General features: G+C 39.6%; 1 protein-coding gene across 1 annotated transcript; it reads left to right on the top strand.

The window, feature by feature from the left end:
• The first annotated feature begins 1,449 nt into the window (after nt 1-1,449).
• On the top strand, nt 1,450-24,833 carry WDR44 (WD repeat domain 44). Its single transcript, XM_059858989.1, has 20 exons — nt 1,450-1,578; nt 7,899-7,932; nt 10,374-10,448; nt 10,954-11,584; nt 12,191-12,321; nt 12,418-12,510; nt 13,444-13,580; nt 14,583-14,666; nt 14,989-15,095; nt 16,087-16,238; nt 17,662-17,800; nt 17,896-17,960; nt 19,175-19,288; nt 20,084-20,206; nt 21,113-21,304; nt 21,467-21,568; nt 21,829-21,944; nt 22,394-22,521; nt 23,193-23,324; nt 23,763-24,833. The coding sequence occupies exons 1-20, from the start codon at nt 1,505-1,507 to the stop codon at nt 23,855-23,857; spliced, it is 2,724 nt and encodes a 907-aa protein (XP_059714972.1). The 5' UTR covers nt 1,450-1,504; the 3' UTR covers nt 23,858-24,833.
• The last annotated feature ends 2,369 nt before the right edge of the window (nt 24,834-27,202 follow it).

Raw genomic sequence — 27,202 nt, 5'->3', positions numbered from 1 at the left:
TGCCTTTCAATAGCATTTTTCTCCAGTTTCCAGAGCCATCTGCCTTCCCCAGCTAAGGTTACATCATTACTGACTTTAATTATTTAGAGGCCATCCTACTTACTCTAATGCAATTGTTGTGTTTGGCTGTCAGTTAGAGCTGAAACAGTGTGCAATGAATAAAGTCAGCAATTTTCTGTACTAATTATTTATTCAAATTCTTCAACATTGAGAGCTTGAGGTGTATGCTAGGCTCATTCTTCCTTATTTTTAAAAAGAATCAGAACTCTCATGCATTTTCAGTGTGTTTCCTTCCTGCACTTCTGCTGGTTTGCCTGAGAAGCATAATGATTTTTAAGGGAATGGGAGCCTGATGTCACCTCCATGTGCAGGACAGGTGTGCATGTACCTGCCTGCATGTGCACAACCACCTCTGTGCTGACCATTTGACAACAGTATCTGTTTCAATGTGTTAAGCCTTTACTTATTCTACAAAAATAAGAGAATAGACAGAGAACTGCAGTTTGTGTCTGCTTTGGGAAACTCTGTGCTTGTTAGAAGTCAGAAAAAGAGCTGTAGCTGAGCTAAAGGAGCCAAAGAGCCAGGCGGGCTGGAGGTCAGTGCAGAGAATGTGCAGGGAAGCCTAAATTTATGCTCAGCCTGCCACGGTCACATGTATTGATTAAACGTTTTGGCTCAGGAACAGGCATATATTACCGAGCAAATATTAAAAGCAATGCAGGTTTCAAGGGGAAGCCTCTTTCCTCTGGGAGTTGCTGTTGATCACTCATAATTAGATGAGAGGTCAAAACCAACCAGAAGATCTGATGAAAATTTATGGAAGGAAAATATGAGGAAAAACAAATAAGGAACCATATTATTAATTCCTGCTGCCGGTTTCAAGGATTCATTACAGAAATTAATGAGAAAAAAATGTTTAAGAAGTTCTTGTCATTTTGTCTAATAGACTATCTTAATTCTCTATCACCCGGTTGTATCACAGAATCCTTTGGCTCCCAGATGGGGGTCAGGCTCTTCTCACAGGGAACCAGCAACAGGACAAGGCGACAAAGCCTTAAGTTGCACCAGGGGAGGTTTAGGTTGGACTTTAGGAAGAATTTCTTCACAAAAGGGTGATCAGACATTGGAAGGGCCTGCCCGGGGAGGTGGCGGAGTCACGGCCCCTGGAGGTGTTTAAGGAAAGACTGAACGCGGCACTCGGTGCCATGCTCTGGTTGACCAGGTGGTGTTGGGCCATGGGCTGGACTCGGTGACCCCGCGGTCTGTTCCTCCCCTCGGTTCCGTGATTTTGCGATCCGGCGGCTCCGCACGGGCCGAGCGGCGGCAGCTCCTCCTCACCCCCTCACCGCGGCCGCCAGGGGGCGCTGCGCCGCGCGGGGGAGCCCCTCCCTCCCTCCCGGCCCTCAGTAGCTCCGCGGGGCGGGGGCGGGGCCGGGCCGCTCTCGCGATACCCGCGCGGCGCCGCCCGGCCCGCGGTGCCCGGAGGTGGCGGCCCGGCCCGGCCATGGCGTCCGACAGCGACACCGAGGAGTTCTACGATGCGCCCGAGGACGTGCACCCCGCGGGCTCCCCCGCGCCGTGAGTTCGCGCCGCCGTCCCTCCTCTCAGCGCGGCCCCGCCGTCTCTGGGCAGCTCCCGGGGGTGCGGGGGGGAAGCGGGGTCAGTGCGGGGCCGCGGCCCCCGCTGAGAGCTCGGGGTCCCTCGGAGCGCGGAGGGTGCGGGAACCGAGCGGGGCTCGCCCGGCGCTGCAGCGGACGGCGCGGCCGTGAGAGGATGAGCTCATACCTGCCTTCCTGAGGCGGGAGCGGGTGTAGTGCTGGGAGGAGACGGGCATGGCAGAGAGATGGCATCGGCATCGACAGAATAATCCCTGAAATGCGATAAAAATAACAGATTTTCTGAGGAAGGAGAGGCGAGCGAGCTTCGTCAGCAACAGGCAGCTGTTGCTTCGTGAAGAACAACTTCTGGTGTGCTCTGTGCTCTGTTTTTAGTGGTGCCTTTAGTACTTTTACTGTTTTTAATGGGGGTTGGACTAGATTATCTCCAGAGGTCCCTTCCGACCCTACCAAATCTGTGATTCGGTGTCGCTTTGATGCTTCTTGCCCTAAGCCAGTTGGTTCCAGTAGTGAAGGTTTACCAGCGTTTTGTGAGCTACATCCCAGTGCTGCTGCCTCGGAACTAACCCTGACACCGTGTTATTGGTGTCAGCCAAATGTGCCCCTCTTGTAAATCTTTCTGGTTGTGTGCTGGACAGGTTATGGCTTGTATCAGTGCTGGTTTTCGTGTAGCCTGGACCAAACCTCTTCAATATTTTACTTGGTAGGATGAGGTTTCACGTGGCCTGTTTATAGAGTAAATATGATATGGATTGTGGGATCCATTTGAAGCTTTAATAATGGATCAAGGAGCTTGTTTTAGGCTGCTTCTCAGTGGTCACTGGATGCCTACAAGAAAGGAAAAACTAGATCTTTTGTCCTCACCTTTAGATCCTGTATTAAAGTTTTTCTGAACTCAGCTACTTAGCTGTAGCCTGGTGAAAAGTACATCTTAGCATACAGTTCTGCAAGATGTGATAAGCCAGATTCACAGTGCTTGTAGTGAAATGAGGTTTTTCTCCGACTGCTTACCTCCTTCTAGGAATACTGATCAAACTCTTCTCTGAGTTGCATTAACTCAAAGTAAACAGCTGAAAACTAGAAACAGCAAAAACTGTTCAATAAGTTAAAGCAGCTGAAACCTGTCAGGGTTGTGACAGGAGAGGGTGAAGGTGAGGGATTAGTGTGACTAGAGACCACAGACAGGAAAGGGGAAGCAGACTATGGTAGAAGTGAGCTGTTAAATCTGCCCAACTGCACATCCACCTTTTGTCTGATACAGATCATGCTGTGTGTCCTGGCTTTGCAGGTTTCCACCACCTGTATCTAAGCAGAACTTCATAATATGAAGTCACTGACTAGAAATTAAAAGATGTTTTCAATTTCTCTAGTGCTCTTCCATAACCTGTGTCAATGCATCATTGACTCAAGTCAATAGAATTCTGTGAGCCTGAGTCAAGTAAGGAGTTGATGTCCATGGGCTTAGTTTGCAGTACAGCTACTGGTCTGTTTTTCAGTCTGTTGTTGAATCTCACAATATGGACAGTATTTTCTCAAAATAAGCTTTGAGATTTCATAAGAGCTAATTTCACACATGCATTGGACACTTCTAGGAAGCAGGCTGGTATATTATTTTGCATGTGTAATGATGCTGAGTTGAAACCACAAAAAAAAAAAATCGAAACCTTCTTGTTGCAGACAAGGCAACTGAAAACAAGTACGTGTTGCCCTCTGCAGTTTCAGATATTTCCTCCTGCATTCAGTGTTCTGATGATCAGTAAAATCTTTTTGGCAGCACTAGTTTGCAGCAAAGCAGTGTAGATACATTTGCCCTCATTAAAAATGTGAGGTTTGTAGCTTCCTCCCTCCCTAGCCTTTGTTCTATGTGGGGAAGTTTAATAGCTGCTGATAGAGAAACTCTGAAAGTGGTGCCAAGTGTTCACGTCAGCTTGCTGACTTCTTTGCTGTTTACTTGCTTTATTAATTGTCTGGTCTTTAAGAGTGGAGTTTTAAAGTTGGATGTAGGCTCCCAGTTCCCACTGTTAAGTCATTAAAGTACTGATACTTGAGTCCCTCTCAAGGAAAGCACCATATTTTCATCCTTGACTACGTCTGTAGCTGGTACTTTTAAAGAACTAATTAGCAGAAATTATAGAACCTGATGCAAAGTGTTTATTTCAGATTAGAATGGTCTGAGGTAGTGTTCCTGGGGTAGCATTTCTGGGGTGATGACTTCTCTAAGGTGAGGTGTGTTTGGAGATGTTCTGAGATTACTGCATCCCCTCTGGCAAGGCCCCTGTGCTTCCCTTCTGCTCTAGATCTTGTCTTTTATTTGTAATTCTACTTTTGACATGTGGAGGGTGTCCATTTGTTGGATAACTAAGTCTAGAGTAAAAAGGAAGAGGTGGTGTGACAGAAGATGCCCCTATTTAACCTCTGTCACTCACTTTAGAAGCACTATAACCATGGAAGAATTTAGGAAAAGATGCTGAAATGAAGAGATCTGAACAGTCCCATGCAGGGACTGTTCTGATATCAGTTTTGAGAGAAGGAAAGTATGAAGTAAGGCACACTTGGTTAGATGCAGGCACGTGACAGACCCTCTGTATCTTATTTATAGGAAAAGTGATCCACCCACTCTGAAATCAAGAACTGTTAAACCTAATTATTTGGACTTCATGTGCCTTACAGTGAGGGGGCAAGTTTGTTCCTAGTAAGCTTGTATCCTAAAAATTGTTATGAGAAACCAAACGAAAGAGATGGTGTAGGTAATGAGAAATGTCTGTTTTGTTTAAATTCTTGATTGTAACCTTAGTAGTCCTGTACTTTAGAAGTTGCCATGATGCTTTTCCTGAAGAATTTAGTATTCCTCTGTGTAGGAAGACAGGTAAGGTTCAGTTGTGCCTCATTGGCATGTGAGACGTTTTTAGTACAGCTTTTGTGTGTGTGAGTGTTTTAGCCAATGTGCAAAGCTGATCATGGCAGCAAAAGAGTTTGCTGAAGCTCCCACACAGGAGCTTCCCCAGGGCAGCCCAGACATGCATTGCAGCAGTGAATCCCTGTAGGTTTGGAGGTGTGACTGCCATGGAGAGCTGCAGCAGGAGTAATTACAGCTTCCAGGGCAGCCACAGGTTCAAGGGAACATCGTGTGCAGGACAGCAGTGAAGGCAGTTCTGGGCTGGCTGCTTAACCTGTATGTTCTGTACAGGGCACAGCTGCTCTCTGCACTGCAAACACCTTCCCATCTGCTTGCTAGCACACCTGTTGTATAACAATGTACATCCTCCCAGGAAGGCAGGCACTGTTGGTTTGGGATTTGCCCAAGGCCAGTACTCACATTGTTTTTTGTTTGAAGGGCTGAATGTTTTGTTTTCTGTTACAAAACTTAACAACAACATGTTGAAAATGTGAAGCCCACTTCAAACAGGTGCTAGGCTGGAGCTCCCCGATAGTAAGAATGGGAGCTTAGTGTGGTCTGGTTACTGTCAGGATGAATTTGATAGTGGGATAAATAATTTTTTAAAAAAAGTTTGTTTGTGAGTTTGTTTGACTTTCAGACTTATCAGACATATATTTGTGCAGGTGAAATGGGATATTTCTTTGAATTGTGTTTAATCTTTGTAGATAACCTTGAAGCCTTCCTTTGTTAAACTGGTGTAAAAGTGGTGTAATGTAAGATAATTTAGAAGTTATGTGAAATGCAGTTTAGAAGATATATTGCTATCAGTTTATAAATCCCACTTTTTAGTAAATGTTCATACCAGATTAGTTTTTGCCTTGTGTTTTCTGTGGCATATGTCAGTTTCATGTGCTGCCTGACCTTTCAAAGCCAAATCAATATTTGATCTTTGGGTTGATCTTATGTAAATATTTTCAGACACTTTTTCCACTGTATTTTTGTTTTTTAAAAATGAAAGGATTTATACACTGCATCTAGAAAATGAATGGGCTTAAAGTAAAGGGGCCTGGAGAAGGCTGTAAGTTCAGGTGGCTGGGAAGACAAGACCATTCCAGAGTTGTGTTGAACTACAAAAGATTTCAGTTACCAAGTTGGCTGACTTTATGTAAATGTAGTAGCACATAAACAGTAACTGCTCGCGACTCTGGGAGCAATGCTGCTGACAGACACACAGCTCAAGTCCTCTCAGGCAAGACACTGAACATACCTGCCTGTATTACAAACTGATCTGAAAGTGGGGGTTTTGCCAAACAGTTGTGGAAGCTTTCCAGTATTTTAAAAGCATGTAAATTCCATGGTAAAGCTTCTCCTTAATTGTGTGTGGGGGTTATGTCAAGCTATCAGCGCGGTGTTATGTTCTACACCTGCTAGTTCTGTAACCTTTACCACTCAAGCACCTTTTTCCCGAAGGAGCTGAGTAGCCTGAGCATGGAAAGTAACATCTGGTTTTCTTTGAGTGCCGATTTTCTGCAAAACGAATTAGCTGAAGAAGTCTGAAACAGTAGCAGTGTCTTTTGAACCTCCTCTTTTGTGTAACCAGTGTAGGAATGAGTTGCCTGTACCAGAAGTGAGGGGCTAATTAGTGGGAAGTGTCACAGTAGAAAACTGAAATATCTATTTGCATTTGAGGGATTTGTCTTATTCAGGTTGTTAAGCCGTGTCTTGTAAAATAGGACCCTGGCTGAAGCCTAGGCATTAATGGTGTAATTATAAATATTTCATTGTTAAAGTCATCTCATGGACTTAATGAACTGTGACGCATTTCTGCCACTCCTAAGAAAATCCAAGAGTTGATAGTGGAACTGAAAATGTTTCAGTAACCAGAAATCTCACACAGGCTGTGGCCTTTCCCAGCAATAGTTTGCGATACAAAAAATGTTCTTGTTTTTCTGGCCAAAATATTAATTTTTGTCTTTTTTTTGCACATTGGGCTTAGAGCTTTCTAGGAGGATTATACCTCAAAACAGGTATAATCCTCCTAGAATGTCACAGGTATTGTGTCCCTGAAGTTAATATTTGGACAGAAGCACCTTAGTGTAGCATGTTAAATTAGTTGCAGTGATAGAGTGTACTTTCTTGTTTACTTAGCTGAGCTGTATAAATGGGATCTTTGCTTTTTTGTGATTAAATGCTTCCAGATGGTAATGAGAAGAGCTGAAATTCTTAAAAAACAATTGGAAATATTTGTGGGGTTTTTTTCAGGAAGTATTGTTCTTTAAAATGATTTTGGAGGCAGGAGGGGCAAATGAGGCTGAGATCTCAATATTTATCTGTATTGCTTGATGCTAGGTGATACTTGAGGTTCAGAGTGTCACTGATCTTGGTGGTCAGCTGGGATCTGCGTGCAATCCAGGCAGTTCTTTTGGTAGTAAGCTTTTAGGGAATTAATCTGCAACTTTGTCTCTGCTTGTGACTGACAAACTGATAAAATCTTAGAACAATTCAGGGTGGAAGCAGCCTGGAAAAATTATCTGGTCCAACCTTCCCTTTATGGATCAGCAAGATTCTGTAGTCAGAGTAAGCAGTGTGAATCAATATTTAAATATCTTCCAGAATTCCGAAAGTCTTGTAGAAGATGTAAGTTCAGGATATAATAAGAGCTGACCATCCACTAATTGAATTGACTTGACAAGAAGTAATTACGTGATACCATTCCCCTAAGATCGCTTGTTCTTACATGTAATTAGTGGAATGAGAGGTGGTGTGTGAGTGGTTGCTAATGCTAAGTCACTGTTTCACTGTGAGTATTTTGGAAAGTAGTGTACACCAGTTCCTTCCTGTTACAATGTATTTTGTCTCTATTTATACCAAATGTCCTGATTAGAAACAAGATCTTAGGTTTGCTAAGAGTCTGAAGAGCAGAGTGGCTGTGATACGGCCAACTCTATGGATCAGGATTCAAGCACTTGATTTGCAGAGTACTGGAGTGTTTGTGCTTCTGCTCTCTGAGAGTTTTGTTTCTTTAATGTCCACCCAATGCTTGGCATATATATGCTAATTTTGAATTTGAGAATTCAAAATTAGCATATATATGCCAAGCATTGGGTGGACATTAATGCAAAATGTTTTTAGTTTTGTACTTGGAATAACATCTTTTTATTAGAAAAGGATGATATGTGATTTCTAGAAGATTCTGCTGGCAAACTCAGAATTTGTAGAAGCTATGGATCTGTGTGTGGTTATAGAGTAGGGAACTTGTATAGAAGTGATGTGAGAAACGTTCACTTTGCTCATCTAAATTATCAAGTATATGGTTTCTGCAAAGGAAGGCTGTGTTATAGACTGTTTAAAACAAAACTTACTGTCTGTGAACTCTACCTAAGTCTATCTTCTCTTTCTAACAGGTCACCAACAAAAGTTGGAACCAGTGTAGTAAAGGTGAGTTTCTTCTTAAAATCAGTCAAGTGCTTGTAGATGAACACAGGGTTGAGTATTTCCACCTAGTGTGCTACAGATGTGCTGCAGTACCCCTGACATCTGCACACAGAGGAAATTACAGGCTTTCCTTGTTGTATGTAGCAATTGTGCTTGTCTTGAAATTCCAGCTTTCCTTTTATTTAGGGTATGTTACAGTGTCTCGAAGCTCATTTTATTCTGAAATGTGTATGTGCAATTTAATTAATCTGCATGTGATTACTAAACTGTGCTCTTTCAACTGATTTGTGAGTAGTAAGCAAGGCTCTGTGGCCACCTGGCTTTTGGGTCTGATTTATATGAAATAGTTGATTGAGCTCTCTTCTGTCTCCAAAATAAGAAAAATCTTAATGTTTGTACTTCAGAAACCTCCCCTCTAGGTTATGTGAAGATAAACCACTATATTTAGCTTAATGAGACAGCGTTGCCACTTCCCACACAGGTAATTGGTATTCTGTGCGTAGTGACAGCGCGGCTGAATGCAGCACTCAGTGAATAGGTGAGGAGCTGGAACCTTGTGCAAATAACACTCATTTCCTGCTCTCAGAAGGGCCAAAGGTGCTGCTGTACAACACTTCTGCCTAATGAAGCCTTGTAGGTTTGTCTGCACAGTGTTGGGAAATCCTCATGAAGCCAGTGTTTCTGAGCTGTCAGCAGTACTCTGCTCTGAATCAATAGTATTTTAACAGTGATGCCATATCTTGCTATACCTCTTAGGGAACAGGGCCCCAGTTTTGTGTTCTGTTTAATGTCCCTTTAATAATTAAGTATTACATGTGTAAGCCTTTCAAGCAATGTTGTTTTATCATTTCCCCTAAACTGTGTGCAATCAATGAACTTCAAAACTCACTTCAATGTCTTCATGAATTATTAGCTATGGAGTTCTCTAGATTGCTATTAGATTTTTAATCTTTTGAAGTATCTTCCTAAATCCCCTGTTCAAAGCTAAATTTCTGAAGGTGGAAAAAGTAGTAGCTTTTCTGCTTGGTATCATATCAGTTCAGTGAATGTGTGACTAATGGTATCATTTGTCTTGGAATGGGTAAGAAATATTTCTAAGTCCGAAGTCTAATAGGTGTGTGAGTTTAATGTCAACAGAATTGGAAATTAATATAATAGGCTTCTGTAGGCACTGATTACACTTAAGTATTTATGTCATCATACATTTGAAGATAAACTTTAATAATAAAGCAAAGTAAAGCTTGCATTTAGATTAGAAATGCTTTGTGGCAGGAGGGAGTGGAGAGGAAGGAAGAATTTTTCTGTAATTGCAGCTGTCTTTGCACAATATGCCATTTCTTTGGGTCAGAGCTCTCCAAGATGGATGTCTGCAAGAGTTTGGGAAAGGGAGGAATTTCAAACATAATATGTTAGGATGCTCTAGAGGTTCTGTTTGGTTGTCTGAGTCTAGACAAAGTCTAAGGAGAAATTTCTTAAATATCTGTACTAGACAGTCACTCTAAATAAAAAAAACAGGGACAAATGATTGAAAATACCTTGTTCTAGTTGGCTCCAAGGGCTACTGGATTTCTGCAGATCCCTTCCAATGTCAAGGATTCCATCAGGTTCCACTTTAGATATTGCTGATCTATGTGCCTATGGACAATGTAATGTTGTGGCCTTTCATTGGACTAGATGGTTTTTAAAGGTTTTTTGGGTTTTTTTCTAATGCAAACTCTTTAGGATTCTAATAATTCATATAGAAGAGAAGGGGTATGATGAAGTTGTGACTGGTCTGTATCACCTGAGGTTAAAGCAGTATCCTATGGTAAAAACCATGTGGTTCTGAACCTAAAATTTTGCAGGAATTGATTAAAATGTTTACTCACAAATGAAATATTTTCAGCTTATTTGGATTTTGGAAAGATCTGCATGAAGATGACTGATGGCTAAAATATACAATGAATATACAGTGGGCACTAGGAATAATTGTAGAATGTAAGATTCCATGTTAGAACCTCAGACACATATTTGTGACCACTCAAGAGAGCTGCCTGCCTTAATTTGGGAATTTCTAAATAGTTTTTACTCTATGTGGCTGTTATACAGTTCTTGCATCCTTTCCTAAAAGCTGATAAAGAAAAGAGAAAATATTTTAATATGGAATTTCCTTGCTTCAGATTATTGCATGTGTTTATTTCTCTGAACTTCATGCTGCCTTCAGTTTGATTTTAGTTGAGGTTGCAGCCTCTCATATATGACTATTTTGTTGCATAGTGTGCATGACTCTGAGATACTACTCATGTGTACTGAGCATTACTGCTTAAACATCTGACAGCAGTAATGTGTGAAAATGTGGCAGATTGCTTGTCCTTTATGCTATTTAATTTGTTGGAACTGTATTTTTGTTAAATCATCTTACTGAAGAAGTTAATACCATCATGTTATGACTTTTTCTTTTGTAGGATATGGACAATAAACTACTCAAAGCTGGAAATGAAACATTTGTTCGAGAAATGAAACAAGATGATTCAAAAGAGGTTAGTTAAATATTGCTTTGAGCTTCCAGCTTCATACAAAAAATATTAGATAATTAAATGATCAATATTCATCCTGAAACAACCATAGGTTAGAATTAGTTGTTAATGTTAGTAAGAATGTTTATCTAAAGGGTAAAAATCAAACTAAGTGTTCTAAAAACATATTTAGGATTCACCAGTTTTGAATTATTTGTGTAATTTACAGAATCATATTTAGCAGTACATGAGAACTCTGAAGAATGAACAGCTTTTGTTTCCTAACAAAAAATAGTTTTGTTTTCTCTCCAAGTATATTGAAGAAGACTGGAAATTACTTTGTTTTATCTTTTGAAAATGCCCATTTCTGCACCAAGGTTCTGGTCTCCTTTTTAAACAAACTGCATTTTTTATATAAAACAATTATTCAGTGGAAAAGTTCTTGTGGGTATTGTGCAGGCTGACTGGTTTGTGTACCCAGGAGGTGCCTGCTGGTGACTGGTAGAATGATTTTGTTTTGTTTCTTTAGATTATTGACAGTATTATAGAAGAAAGCCAGAAGGCCCAGCAACTAGAAGATGATGCTTTAGCTTCTAGAGGAAATGAATTGACTGTTCCAACTTCAGATGCAAATGCTTGGATTTCTGGAGCAGGTATCATTAGTGATGTCCCAGAAGTACTAGCTGCTAAAATACCATTACCAGAAGACACCAGGGAACCAGAGGATCAGAGTGCGTGTAAGGACGCTGAATTGGAGTCTGGGAAGGTTTTGTTTAGTTCTGACCAACAGGAATCTCATAAACCAACAAAAGTAACAAATGCAACTGACCATAAAATGGATGAAACTGAAGCACAAGGAGAAACATCAAAAAACGAGGACATAACAGACAAGAAAGAGGCAAATACTTTAGAAAAAGTGGCTTCAGATTTATCTACCAAAGACCTTTCTACAACAGAAGAAATGCCCCCAGCCAAGCCCCCCAGGCAGCTGACTGTGGAGCCTGACATAGTTGCGAGCACAAAGAAACCTGTCCCCGCCCGGCCCCCGCCTCCCACCAATGTCCCTCCCCCGAGACCACCCCCCCCTGCACGGCCAGCTCCACCTCCCCGGAAGAAGAAGAGTGAACTGGATTTTGAAGTGCAAAAACCTGTTTTAGAAGGCAAGTATTCTACTTTAGATGGGGTATTATTTTTTGTGTTTTGAGTGAAGGATCATTCAGTCCTGTGATTTTAGTTTAGCTGATAGGTAAAAAATCCTGCAACAATCTTAGCTTATTACAATGAAGTAATACCTTTCTGTTTTACAAGTGTTCCTCATTCCCAGAATTTCTTGTGTTCCTCATTCCCAGACTTTCTTGTAAGGTAAGACTTCCTACTAAAATAGCTGTAGCTATAGCAAGGAGAAGTTGACTCATCAATATATAAGCTAAAAAACAATTACTTCAAATAAAATGTGTGTGTGGTCTGTATTTGCATAGAAATCCAAGTCAAGGTGTGGACTGAGGTCTTATGAAAATGAGTAGTTCTGGGTTACTAGGAAATGACTATTAAGAAGAAGTTAATAAAGCTTAAGAGGCCTAGGTGTGAAGTCATGCCTGAACCTCCAGCTGTATATGAAATACATAATTGTAAGTTAGATATGGTGGCAGTTGATCATTAAAAAAATACCAAACTAGTCAGAAAGGGTGTTCAGGCCTGTAACTGATGTTAGGATTTGATCTCTATGGCAAGTGTTATGCTCTTCTTTCTAATAAATCTCTTTTCAGTTTCTCGAGACAGCTTCACAGCTGGTGGTCTTTTAACTTCAAGTTCAGTGACAGAAGGTGTGCCCAAAGATTCTCAGCCTTCCTTGGATTTGGCCAGTGCAACTAGTGGAGATAAAATCGTCACTGCCCAGGTATTGGGAAATGGTTGGGAGTTTGATGACTGGAACATTTTCTATTGCTTCAGTGATACAGTAGAGATAATGCAGTCTATGTCTGCACCATTTCAGGAAAACGGGAAAGCAGCTGATGGCCAAACAACAAATGAAGTACTTGGACCACAAAGACCCAGGTCTAACTCTGGCAGAGAGCTCACAGATGAGGTATCTATGGCTGTGGTCTGTACATGGAACACCTTTGTGCTTGCATTCCCTGTCTGGTAGATGATATGTTGTAGTCAGGTCACTCCTTGTTCTCTGAACCACTCCATGCTTTCACCAGGAATGCAAATAGGAGTGATGGCACAGCTGGCTTTGTCCACCTAAGAACTGTTGTGTCCCCTGAGTCATGTGTGCCTTTACCCTTTGGAAGTCTGAGCTGTAACAGACCTGAAATGCCATCAAGTTCATGTTGGTAGCTATGCAACCACCTCATAGGATTTTCATTGGAGGGAACAGCAGCAAACCTGGCATTTTGTCATGTGTCTAAAAGGGAAAGGAGTCAGCAATAGGAAAATTATCTTCCTCATACTAAAAAATAGTTTCTTCAGTTAATAATTCTACTAATCCTGATGATATTTGGCTTTTGTAAGTTTTCATTTGTGTCTATCACTGTATAGCTTTTTTTAACTGTTGCTGAACCTTTGTAAGCGTTCATGAGATACTCCAAATTAACTTTTTCTTTTGTGGTGCTAGTCAGTTCTCAATTCCTTTTCTCCCTGTATGTTAAGTTTGCCTTTAGCTAAACCAAGATACAGCAACTGGAGTAGGAAAGGGGAAGACTGCAATGTCTTTTAATTGCATATGTTTGATATTAGCATGAAAAGTGTCAGGTAGTAATTTATGTCTCTATAGCTGTATTTTTGATTTATGAAATTGAAGCTTGTGATATGTAACTGTTCATCTTTGTCTAGTGGTTGATAATGTTTGCACTAACATGCTAATTTAAACTTTGTCTTTGTAAAATAAATATTTAGTGAGCTACAGAATTTCCCATTATGATAAGTGATTTGTAAGTTTTGATGATTTCTGTTTTGCTCTAGGTTTTCAAGTCTAATCAAATTCTCTTCATTTCACATCTTTTTTTTTTCCCCATAGGAAATTCTAGCAAGTGTAATGATAAAAAACCTTGATACAGGTGAAGAAATACCTCTGAGTTTGGCAGAAGAAAAGTTGCCAACAGGCATTAATCCCCTGACTTTGCATATCATGAGGAGAACTAAAGAATATGTCAGGTATGAATCATGAGAGCTTTCAGCTCTTAAGGTGCTGTTGCTCTCACGGTTTTTGCATAAACGGAAGCCGCCCTTACGCAGGTAAAAAGAGCCCCAATCAATCTGTCTGACTAATCTGAGTCAGTTCTCAATGAATCAGGCTCATTATTGATTTCTCTCAAGTTCACTAAAACTTGCTGATCTTGCTGGACCTTGACAAGCATGTACATCTGAAAATCCACTGATCTCCAGTTAGCCTTTGATGTACTAAATGTCATTTCTATGCTGAATTAAACACAGTTTACGTTCAAGTACTGGATGTTGTTCATGCCACCACCTCCTGTAGGTTTTTCAGTGTTTCATAGGAGGCTGTTCCTCTGAAGATCTGTTGTCATTAGTGTAACTGACTGCTTTGAGGTTTGCCTGTTCTTAATACAGCTTTAGATCCTTCTAATATTAAAATGGACTCTTTTTGCAATCTTTGATAGAAAAAGGCACACGCTTAATGATCAGAATATCATGTCAGTCTAGTTGTTCTTTTCAAAGGCCCGTATGAATTTATATATCAGACAACTTCTAGGTTTTTTGCATTGGTGTATTATTGAGAAACTCACTTTTCTAGAACTCCATTGTGAAAAAACTTCTATTTCAGGGTTAACAACTATTAATTTATTTGATCTGTGGAAAGCAAGATACGAGAACAAGTGGCATGTTACCAGTTCCTAGTAATTTAATGTCTTTTGTCTGCTCTTAGCTTTCAAAGTATCACTATAAGCTTAAGTTGGAAATTTGTGGCAGGGAATAATATATCTGGCACCTGCAGAGTATATGCAGCTTTAGTATCAAGATGCTTAAGAATTGAAAGACCTGTTTATTATGTGATTATAATAATGTCCATGCTTTTCCAACGTGTTACATAGAGGAATAAAGATGGATCCTTAAATGCAGAGCCTACTTTATTAATGTTTCACTCAATTTAGATTCATTATGATATCATTAAACAATCACTTCTGTATTTCCTAGTAATGATGCAGCACAGTCTGATGATGAAGACAAAATGCAGACACAGCAAACTGACACTGATGGAGGGAGGTTAAAACAGAAAACGTAAGATGCTGTTTTATGGTTTTTCCTTTCCCTAGAAAGAAAAAACAGATTTTATTTTTCCAAGCTGAAGCTTCCTTTCTGGTTACTGAACAAGTTGCCTTTCAAGTAATCACTTTAGTAGTGATACCTGATTTTGCATAAGCCTGTAGCTCTGTGGTTGAACTGAAGATTGCTTGACTGCTGTCAAATTTACTGCTCATTTTAAGAAGTAGCGATGAAAAAAGATAAGGTTGCATTGCAGATCAAAATTACTGATTATAGTAGCAAAAAAAAAGGACAATTTTCCATTATTATATGTTGAAAATGTACCCTTGTTTTTAAGGACTCAACTGAAAAAGTTCCTTGGCAAATCTGTGAAGAAAGCAAAGCACCTTGCTGAGGAATATGGTGAACGTGCTGTTAATAAGGTTAAGAGTGTTCGAGATGAAGGTAAATGACCATCCTTTTTTTTTTTTAGATAGGGTAGTTGGTTTATCCTTGTGCTTTTAGGAAGCTGGCAGAGGAACATACACTGCTGCATTCTACCACTGTTCTGCAGTTGGTGATATGATTTTTTTTAGAGTCGAACCTTGTATCTTAGTAGGCGTTTTGAGATGACCAGGTTACAAGAATAAATTCTTGTAAAGTAATAGTTGAGAGACCTTTTCAACTAAACCAGCTTAATGCTCTGATTTTTTGTTGTGCTGTTAGAAAGAGGTTTTGATATCAAATGTACACCTTTTTGGAAGGTTACTCCTCCGTTTTTGGAGGTTTACCTCCAGCAAAGGTAGAAGTGGGGGATTATCTTCATTACTTTAGTAAATCAGATTGTTTTCTGGCAACCAGTACTACAACTGGAATTTTCATATAGCATGAGCTCCTGTTAGATTTCCCAACTACAACTGAATTCTCCCCTTCTTGTTTCATCAGTGTATCTTTCAGACAGACTTCTAGTGCTGCAGCAAGTTGGTGTAACCATTGCCTGAGAGAAGTGCCATGGAACTCCTGCACTTCAGTGTCTTGTGTTGCCACTGGATGTTGGCCACAGCTCTTTTGCAATTCTTGTACTTCATGGGCAAGCCACCAGGCCATTGCAGTGTACTCAGAGAGAAAAAGCCAATAGACTCATTTTCAGCACATATCAAATGACAGAAATCACTTAGTGCAGGATCTCCTGAATGCAAGACAGGTGCCAAGAAAGGGGCGGAACAAAAATTGATAGCAGTTCTTATTTTCAGTGTTCAGTGTTTGGATTCGCCGTAGCCTAAAATTAATGCAGATGTATTTTTAGACCTTAATGCAATACTGTTCTTATTTTACTTTAAGATCTTTAAATTGCCTGTAGCAATTCTCTAATTCAAGACTAATCCACTGCCAAAAAGCTTACTAACATGTTACATGGGTGCTGCAATATCTGGTACTGAATTTGCGTTCCTCTAAGTCTTTCACACAGATCAAGATGATCCCTCTTCCAGTGATGATGAAGGAATGCCCTATACAAGACCAGTTAAGTTCAAAGCAGCACATGGCTTCAAGGGACCTTATGATTTTGAACAAATTAAAGTTGTTCAGGATCTCAGTGGAGAGCATATGGTAGGTCTCAAATTTCATCTGTGGTTTTGCTCAATCTGTTCAGCCTGAGATTCAACTTCTCATTTTCATCTACTTGCTGACCTCCAAAAATGACTGTCAGGTTTATTCTCTGTGGAAAAACTTCATTCTGGAAAATAATAGTCTGGCAAAAAAAAAAAAAAAAAAAAAAAAAATTGGCTGGTTTGCCCTGATCTTGAGGGGGTAAAAAGCATGTAGATTCCTAGGCATCAGGGATTCTCCAGAGCTTTCCTTTGAAGAGTTATGGTATCAAGTGGTATTTGGGTTTTTCAGTTCCTGCAGTTACAACTTCAGGCTGGAATAGGCTATTTTCCTGTATCAGAACTGAGCACAGAGCAGCAAGCTTGCCCTGCTCAGCAGTAAATAAATTAGTCTATTAGACAGATGAACACAATATTGTACAGAAATACTTACTAGGTTTTGGAGGCAAAAGTTGAGAGAGGTTAATGGGGTGTGTTCAGAATGATAAGGTGGGGAGAAACCAGGATAGGATATTGCAAAGATGCCTGTGGAGAATCAGGCAGAAAAGCTACTTATTTGTCACTGTTTGAAGTGTGCATGCTTCCCTATGAGTCTGGAATACATTCTAGTATTCCTGATTTCCCAAACTTCTGCTGACAGCAGCTTTCTGACGTTGGAAGCAATCCTTCATGTCTAAGTGTTGGGCTGAGGGTAATGACCTACACCAGTCAGTGACCAGTGACTCCAAGTTGTCATCCACAACTGAACTTCCCATTCCTGCTGGTAATCCCTGTTAGTTTCCATCATGCCAATATTTGACTTCTTAAACCCAGGAAGTCCCTCCAGATTGGTGGAGCATGATGGAGTCAAATGCCTAGTAGCTCTTTATTCAGTAGCAGGAGGAAATGGGATACTGCTTGTGTGGTTATGTTTTATTGACTAGTAACTCTTTGGATTTGGCAATGGAGAAAGAATTATCATCAGAGGCTTTGCAAAACTCTAATGCCAATGATGAATATAACAAATATATGTAGTACCCATTTTGGTTGCCAGTTGGTGTAACCAATCATAGTTTCTACTCTAAAAAAAAGCATGCAAACCTCAAGTGCAGCTACAAGTACTTGTCAGTTCTACAAAACAAACAGGAGATTCTGAGTCCCTCAGACAACTGTACAAGTCTTGTGTAGAATTCTGTGGTTGTGCTGACCTCCTGTAACTCCCCTCTTGCAGTCATCTGCCCTGTGGGCTTTTTCTTTTAAACTGCTTTTGTACATATGTTACACAATCCACCAGTCTTTACAATTACTTATCAGCATTTTGATCTACAGTCTATTTTACTTGTAGTATCTTGTGTGTGTCTAAAATCATTTCAGTTGACGTTGTAGAAAGTCTTTGTTGTACGCAGAAAAGCAATTTTTGTGAGTTATCTCTTTTTTTTTGACAGGGTGCTGTTTGGACAATGAAATTTTCTCACTGTGGTCGATTACTGGCATCTGCAGGGCAGGACAATGTAGTGAGGATATGGGTTTTGAAGAATGCCTTTGACTATTTCAATAACATGCGCATGAAGTACAACACAGAAGGTATCTCTCTGTGCATGTCTGGAGCTCTGAGACAGTAGAAATTCTGGGTATTTGGGAACTTGATGCTGACCATGTTGTTTCTGTCTGTGTTCCAGGCCGTGTCTCCCCTTCTCCCTCTCAGGAGAGCCTGAATTCTTCCAAGTCTGACACCGATGCAGGGGTAGGTACACAAGGTGTTGGGAGGGGAAGAGATGGTCTGGTTTGTAAAGCCAGATCTTCATTGTTGTTTTATCCAAACACACATTAAAGAGTTCTTGGCTTGTGTCTTTTTGTCAAGCTGTCATATCAATAGATGTCTTCAATCAAATATATTAAGGGGTGCAAGCAAGGAAGCCCATCACTGAATTTAAAGCATTACAAAATCTGCATAGCTGTGCTGTGGCCTCCTGCCAGAGGAGATTGCTGAGTGAATTGCTAAGGGGAAAAGCCCTCCATCATTGAATTTCCTGTCTTAGTGTTTTATCTCTGACCATTACTTGTGGTTAGTGTCTGACTTGATGTTTTTTCCAAGGAAGGCCAAAGTGAGCAATGGGATTCTCAGAAGCATGATACCTGACAGATTTAAATTTTTCACATCTGTGTAGAAAAAAATGGAACATGACTGAAGAAAAGTATTCAGACACTCTTAGTTGTAGAGTTTCCAGATACTGTAGTAAACCTTGCTATTAAAATTAATGTATTTAAGATTTTTTAAATTTTATTTTTGGCTTCCAGTAGTATAAGAAACAGATGACAAAATCAGGGTTTAAATGAACATCTTGGCAGTAGCATTATTTAGTGTGTGTTGTCTTGGCAGAGGGTGAAGCAGGGAGGCCAGCAATTGCTCTTTAACTCATGTAAATGAGTGGGCTTGCTAAGCCACACACACCAGAGATGCTGTTTTGAGTAGTTGGGTTTTGTTGGGTTTGGGTTAGTTTTTTTTCCTGGAGAGGTTTTATATAGGAACTTCTTTTTTAAATTATTATTTTACACCTGTTAGTTCTGAACTGGTCTCTTACTAGGAAGTTGTCATTCATGATATGCACTAGAAACTTGGAAACCTGAACTCACAGTTTATATTCTGAAGTGGAACACAGTTTTTAAGGTTGATATGCTTTGTTCCAAAAGCTTATCTTCAGGTGATTGCTTAAATTGCTGTCAAACTGATCCCACTGAATAAGAGCTGAAAAATGGAAAATTTAGAACTTTTTAATTTTGCCCTTCCAGGGTGATGTTTCACAGCCCATTGTACTTGACATTTACTTTGGTTGTTGACTAGTGCAATATTGTTTGTTGAAATTGTTTTTTGTCTTTATACTTTTTTAAGCAGTAAGTGCCTCATGGTAAATTTTTCTAGCTAATATTTGGTAATATTTTTGTACATTTCTCTGATAGATTTGCAGTGCAGTTGATGAAGACCCAGATGATAAAAATGCCCCGTTTCGTCAGCGACCATTTTGCAAATACAAAGGCCACACAGCAGATCTTCTTGATCTTTCCTGGTCTAAAGTAAGGCAGCTTAATACAGGCTACACAGTTCTTCTGTGTTTTCCTTGTTTTCTGTTGTCAGTTGCTACTGGAACCATACATTTAAACAGTATGAAATGATCTTAGAAGTTAAGAGTAGTTTTGTATAGGCAACATCTATGCTAGCTGAAATAGTTGGAATAAAGTGAGCAACCTTCTTCTACTTGTGTAATTAAGAGTGGTCTTAAAAAAACTCAAACAAGCCAGTAACAATTACAGTTGTGTATTCAATAATGAAAGTAAATTATTTAGAGTGGAAGGGTTTTCCACTGAGCTATGTGGTTTCTGTTATATGATGTTTTCTTTTCCTGTCTTCAGTATGCTTCACTTTTTGGGCAAAGTGTACATGTTCTGAAGTTGCTGAACACGTACATGTGTTTTAAAATTAAAGAGTTACTTTGTTTCACCTCAGACTTATTCAGATAATTCTCCACATGGGAATGCAGTTGTAGTTTTAGGAACACAGTCTGGTTGAAGATCTCAGGCATCTCTGAGGTCTGTCATGCCATTTCTTCTCTGAATTCTTTAACTACATTCCAAGTATTCATTTTCACTGAGATTCTTCCAGAAAATTTTCTGTTACCGAGGGTCAGTGTACAGCTCTTAAGGAAAGCACTGATCAGTAATGGTAATTTGGATAAACCTTTTTATCAGAAAATATAAAATGTTGAATTTCATGGCAGCATAGCCTTGGTAAGGCTCTACCAATCAAATTGCTTCTGTATTTCCTGTTACTTTTGTGTCTGTTAATAACTGTGTAATTCTCTTGTTTCACAGAATTACTTCTTGCTTTCTTCTTCTATGGATAAAACTGTCAGGTTATGGCATATATCAAGAAGAGAATGTCTTTGCTGTTTCCAGCATATAGACTTTGTCACTGCTATAGCTTTCCATCCAAGGGTAAGTGTAACTGCCCTCTTACTTCTATAGAGGTAACATTTAAAATTACAACATTCCATTCCCCTTTTTTTAAATTAAAAAAATAAAATGATTGAATAATAGTTTGTGCACTTAAAAAATATGGATAATATTCCAGGACTTTGTGTTCATCTTCACTGAACATCACCAGGACTGCCCATGAGGTTTAACCATGTGTACATGTGAAGTGGAAAGTGAATTGTCTGTTGGCTGTACCATCACAGCTGGTATAGTGTAGAGTAACTTTGTGAAAAGTTAGAATTTCCAGTGAGGAATACTGTGATTAAATATTTGTGGGAAAAAAAATCATAATGAGATTGAACAGATTATCCAGAGACCACAGAATCCTTGAGAATTTTTAAAACTTGACAGAATATAACCCACTACAGCCTGATCAAACTTTTGGACCTGTCCTTGCTACAAGCAGGAGAGGTGGATCAGAGGCCTCCAGAGATTAATTTCAGCTTACATTTTACAAATTTTTTAAAATACTGTAATCAAGCTTCCTAATATTAATAAAACTCAAGTGGAAGAACAGTGTTTGTCACTGTTCCCTAAACATACAGAACTAGTGCATGTATGGGAAACCCTGAAAGGAGCTTTCAGCTCCTGGCAGGGTGAGTGCTGAGAGGGTAGAAACTACCTGTGCTAACAGTGAGCAATTTTCTAACCTGAGGTATAACTACATGTGTGTAATCTTATCAAAAAACCTGTAAGAATTTGAATTCCATTTGCCACAAATTTCTTAAACATTATAATCCGCTGTCTGAGGGTTCTTGTTGGGAAGTTCTGTAGTGGAGCTGTTTGGAAATGAGGTGGGAAGGTTTTAAGGAAGGCAGAAACTTACTCATAGCTCAAGTGGAGATGAAACCTTGTGTGTGTTCCCAGGATGACAGGTACTTCCTCAGTGGTTCATTGGATGGAAAACTCCGACTCTGGAACATTCCTGACAAAAAAGTGGCATTATGGAATGAAGTGGATGGGCAGACAAAATTGATTACAGCTGCCAACTTCTGTCAGAATGGCAAATATGCAGTCATAGGCACCTATGATGGAAGATGCATCTTTTATGACACAGAGGTAAAAAAACTTGGAGGCTGTGGAATTTTTTATGTTAAATAACAAACAGATCTAGAAGTCATGGTTATTTAAATACCAAGAAACAAGTCTGTTAGAGCTTGAAGCAAACTAATGTTTTTACACAATTGTTTCAGTTTGGGACACATTTTGATATCTTTTCAGCACTTGAAGTATCACACACAAATACATGTGCGTTCTACCAGAGGTCGAAATAGAGTTGGAAGAAAAATTACTGGCATTGAACCTTTGCCTGGAGAAAATAAGGTACTGTCTTGCAGTGCAGCTTTGGCCCAGTACTGAATTCTGATATTTGTATCTAATGCTTAGTAAGTTTGTGCAAAGTCTTTTAACACTACTGAAATGAGCCTTACTCTTTGCTGATTTAAGCTAATACAATACTAAGTAGTGGTAAAATAAAATATATATTCTTTTAATGATGTTATGCTCTGATTAATGTGCAGGTGAAAAAATGGTTGCAGGTGGCTAATTGTTTCCACTCCTAAATTTATTTATTTCTTTTCTAGATACTAGTGACATCAAATGATTCCAGAATCAGATTGTATGACCTGAGAGATCTGTCTTTATCTATGAAGTACAAAGGTTATGTCAACAGCAGCAGCCAAATCAAAGCCAGCTTTAGGTAAGACAGTTTTGTAACAATGAAGTTTATGGCTTTGGGAAATGCTGTGGCTGAAGTATGGAGGGTTTTGTTTAAATAATCTACATTGGCATGAAACTGAGCTTCTGAAATATCACTTGGCTTGGAATGCAAAGGTAAAAAAAGACTCTGAAGAGTGATGAGCTGGGAGCTCCTGTGGGTGAGTGAATGCATTTGCATCCTGTGGACAGTGAGATGTTTGTCCATTACTGTTGCTGTGGGGGCAGGAACTGTGCTACAGCTGAGGTTGGAAAGGACCTTGGGAGATCATTTTGCTCAGCCCCCCTGCTCCAGATAAATTTCCCAGATTAAATCATCTCTACTTACTGTGCTGTAGCCCTGTTAGTGTCAGAGTTTACAGATGCAGAGCTGCTGTAATGCATGCTTGAACAGCTAAGAAAAGTAATGTTTTTCCTTCTTTGAATCTTTAGCCATGATTTTACCTACATTGTAAGTGGTTCAGAAGATAAATATGTCTATATTTGGAGTACATACCATGACCTGAGCAAGTTTACTTCTGTAAGAAGAGATCGAAATGACTTCTGGGAAGGCATTAAAGGTAAAAACCAGCTTTTGATCTTTGTTTTATCAAAGCTCATATGATTTGAAAATTGAAATATTTTATTTGCTATGCATTTAGTGTGAACAAATTCTTAGCAGGATGCATGGTAATTGGTGGCCTGTCAGGAATCCTTGTTCACAGGAGACTCTCTTTGGGAGAGAGGAGGAGCTAAGCTACTTTGTCTCCTCTCTCACAGGAGACAAAGTAGCTTAGAGTTTGTCCAGCTTCAGTAAGAGATTGTGAATTAATGTAATGTTTTGCTGGCTAATTTTAGAAATCAAAATAATTATCAACCCATAATCCTTTATGGAAAAGTGACTTTGCAAACAAATGCTAACTTTCTCTTTCACAGCAGACTAAAACCAAAAATGGGTGGGGTAAAACCAGTTTTTTTATCTGCTCCGCATACACACTGTTTTTGGAAAATGTGGGCCATGTTTATATCAAATGTGTTTTGGACCTCTTGACAGTTAGTTTTGAGCACTTAGAGCATCTTCTGAAATCCTTTAGATTATAGAACAATGACAGTTGTTCCTTAAATTTTGAGTTTACCTGATGGCCACTAGCACTGAGATTCTTGTATATTTACTAGAAGTTCTGCCTGCTATTGTTGTAAAATTAACGAATTCTTGAAACAAGGTAATCAAAATTGGATTGTCTTTCTGAAGCGCACAATGCAGTCGTCACCTCTGCGATCTTTGCTCCAAATCCTGGTCTGATGGTGTCACTGGAAACTTCTGAAAAGCAAGAAGCTGAAAGTAAGGGAGAAGATTGTGAGATATCAGACACCATCCCCTCTGGTAGGTGTTTAAGGTGAAATCTGCTTGGTACCATGGCATGAGCAGGAAAATATTATGAATACTTCCGATCTGGGTGGGGGTTTCTTGAGAAGAAAAGTCCTTGCAGTGGCATGGGTATATAATCCAACTTAGCATTCCACCTTGAACATTTTGGCAGCTGTTGCATTCTTAAAAGCTGAGGGAGGATGTGAGATGAGGAGTGCAGTTGCCATCCTAAGTACTTTAGGATTGTTCCTTTTACATTGGAGCTGTTTGGAGGTAGAGCTGTACCAACCATTAATGAAAAGGTTTCTTTCCTAGAAATGCAGCTGTTTCTTGAAGTATTGGCTAGAAATCAGAAATATGATAAAGAAGGATATCACAGTGATGTCATATATTTTAATGAGAGTGTGATTTTTTTTTTTAATGAACTAACAGTTTATTCTCATTCTTGTTAAGGAGCTCTGAAGACAGATCACACAGAAGTGCTTTTATCAGCTGACTTTACTGGAGCAATTAAAGTCTTCATTAACAAAAAGAAATATGTATCTTAGTTGGTTTGCAACTGACAGCATAAAGCTATGGTACTGTGGGATTGAAATTCCATAAATAATGCAGGCAAAAGCAAAGTATCTAATATAATAATGTTATGGGTTGATTTATTTTTAAATCTTTATTTTAAGGCTACTCAAATATTGGATCCTTGGAAAGCAGTGTGCCTGTTAACACCTGAGCTTGTAGGATAGAAAGGAATTTGTAAGAATAATCCTGCCAAACATTAGACTCTCAACTTTCTACAGTTGTTTTGCCATGTCATTGTGAACCTGCACAGGTTTCTGCACAAAATCGTGTCTGCACATGTGTGTGCCTTTGGGATACATGCACGAATTGGAACCTGTATCAGAAGGGTTTTAGTGGTGCTTCTGGCCACTAGATGTCAGGAGCTGGGGTGGGAAAGGAAGGCTGGAAAAATGCTGAATAATGTAGTCTGATCTTTGCACAAAATTCCATTGGAGAAAGATCTTGAATTTGTAGTAGCTAATATTCAGAGTTTTAAGTTATGCAAGTTTTTGATGGGTCAGCAACCATGTGTAAATGTTTTTATAAATTTCTCAACTTCAGGACGTGAAAATTTTTTTTGTTGTCTTTTAATTGTTGTGGACTTTAGATTCCTTTCTTATATATAACTTTTTGCACACTGGAGCACAATACTTGTGTAAAGAATTCTCTCATTCCGTGTTCACGGGCACCAGGATATATTCACCTTCCAGATAAAATTAAGCTACGTTAGAAAGTTCTTATATTTTACAACTATGTAAAATAAACTGTTTACATTTTTTAAGCATTGTAGCTTAAAGTTTTAAGTTCTTCTTGTTTGTTTAGTGCCATTGAATTTTGAAAGTCTTTGTAAATATTCATATGAAACACCTATGAAGTAACATTCTGGGCATCATAACCCATGAAATGTTATTGATGGTCAAATGTTTCAGAGAACAACTGTATCATTAAACTTGGTCACACACTTCGAAATTGTTGCTTCTTTTCTGTTTTGATTTGTTAATTTGCCTTTTGTCTAAAGTTGTTTTAACTTGTTTCTGAGATCATTGATCCTGCAAGCACTTGTTACCTTCTGAGTTCTACTTTTCCTGATCTTGTCACACCTTTATTTCTGAAAGAATGGGGAATGGAGTACTGCAACTTGATATTAAGTAGAACTAAGAGTAATTATATGATAGTTTCACATGAGGAAAACTTCAGCAGTGTGCACAGAATCCTCTCCTTCCCATTAGTGGAGGAATGAAGACATGGGAAGGCAGGGAGTGAGTCTCACTATTTAATTCTTTTCGACTCAGGTGAATTTGGCTATGACTTTGTGTAGAATTGTCTTGGACAAGAAAGGCAATTCCAAGGGGTTTATTATCAGTCAAAATAGATACAAGAATGGTACACACTTATTATATAAAATTATCTTCGGTTAACACAGTTGGGTGAATTTGACTCAGAGTTGAAAATACCTGCAAGGATGAAACAAGCTAAACTATCTCAGGGTTCTTTTGTTACTTTGAGTTCCACTGAATTGACAGAATTGAGGAGGTGGCACAAGAAGACATTTGGTTTGTGACTCCAAAAATCAGTTTCTATAATATATGCAATATCTGTGTAGAAGACTGTAACTGAGTGAGATTTCTGTGAGCTGTTCCCAGACACTTTTAGGGTTTGTTGTAGATGTTCTACGTATTTATTGACTCATACAAGTTAAGAAGCTGCTTTATGCAGTGCAATGCCATCACTTTGCTTACAGGTACCTTAATTGCAGAGTCTTGGCACATTGTGTCTTTCCTTTCTCTGGAACTAAAAGTCCAGACTGGAGGAAGAGGCATATGAGCTTAGCGTTGGGGGTTTTGGGTATGCTATTTTTGTGTGTGTGTGCTGTTCTTTCACTCCTGCTTTTCCCATATTATAGTTAAAATAGTAAATCCCAAAACTGGGGATGAGTAATAGGAGAAGGGAGCTCTTATTAGCTGCTAAGAAATACACAGAAGAGGATGGGTCAAACCCAGCTTTGAGTGACTGAAGACCTGGCTGCTGTCCACGTGCAGTGTTAGAGGTACGTGTGTGGCTGAGTGAACTTTGGGAGGGGTTCATGCAACATGAATGGCCTGCAGTTTTTTGGCAGTTTTTACATGTTCTATGCAAAGTCTCCTCTGTAACCTCTTAATGATCTGAATAATTTTTTTTTTTCCAACATGACCACTTGGGAGATATAAGTTGAACTCTTAGTTTTGCATATTAGCTGCCAGAAACTGTTAAGATGTTTGTGTTTAGACCAGTTAAGTACTCAGGTGCTCATTAAAAAAGGGTTATTGCTTTCATTATTCAGGCAGTAAACAAAGCTGATCTTGAGGAAGATTGACTTCTATTTATCTTGATATTTAGCTTTTCAGCACTCACAGTTCTGGTGTTCCTCTGCATTGATCTAGTATTCTCAATGCTTTTTCCCCAGCTGAACTGTTCTGCTCAGTTTTGATGGTTTAGAAATCAGTGCCTCTTTCCCTCTCCTTCCAAAAGTTGTGTGGGTTGAGTGTTGTTCCAGTCTGAGTGGTGCTGTGTCCTGTCTGATCTCAGCCACTGCTGGGTCTGGAGACTTCTCTGGTACCTTATGTGCTGCCTTCTGCTTTTGTCCACAGCCTCCAAGTTCCCCTTGCAGGTAAATGTCAGTTTCCCTGCTGAGCCTGTTGGGTTCAGTCGAGTGCCTTCACTGTCTGTCGGTCAGGGAGTGCCCTTGCTCTGCAGTGATGTTCCTGGCTGGAGCACAAGCACAGCATGGATGGAGATCTGTTGAAATAAAACATTTCTCTTTGTGCAGGAGGGTTCTTCCCTCTGGAGTGTTTTTTTCCAGGGAGCTCCTTAACAACCTCGGTTAAGGAACAAAAGGTTGGCATTCATGTCATCAAAATTCTGCTTACAGAAGGTGAGAATTCCCAAGAGGCAAAGTGAGGAATTGCCATTGCAGAGGAACCTTGGTGCAGGAAATGTGAATTAACCCAGTCACTTCCCAAGAATCAACAAAATGAGGTGATTGGAGTGTCACAGATCTTCAGCACCTCATTTCTGCTGTAGCTGGGTCCTGGCAGCTGGTTCTGGCAGTGAGTGGCTGTGGGTGGAAACAAAGCTGTGTCTCTGCTACCTTTGTCTCTTTCAGAGCTGGGCACCGAGCCCAGTGCACGTACAGAGGGACAAAAACAACAGATCGAGTGGCTGAATCATGCTAAAATTTGATTTCTAGATGCTGCACAAGTCCTTTTTTCTGAAGTTATAAAGGGGAGGGGGGTGTCTTTGTTTCTTTTGGTTGGTAAGATTCTTTTGGGTTTTGTTTTTTAACTGAAAGCAATGCTGAA

This window comes from Haemorhous mexicanus, chromosome 14, assembly GCF_027477595.1.
Source record: "Haemorhous mexicanus isolate bHaeMex1 chromosome 14, bHaeMex1.pri, whole genome shotgun sequence".
Taxonomy (NCBI): domain Eukaryota; kingdom Metazoa; phylum Chordata; class Aves; order Passeriformes; family Fringillidae; genus Haemorhous; species Haemorhous mexicanus.
The sequence above is the reverse complement of the archived record's forward strand: the minus strand, read 5'-3'. Positions and strand labels throughout refer to the sequence as shown.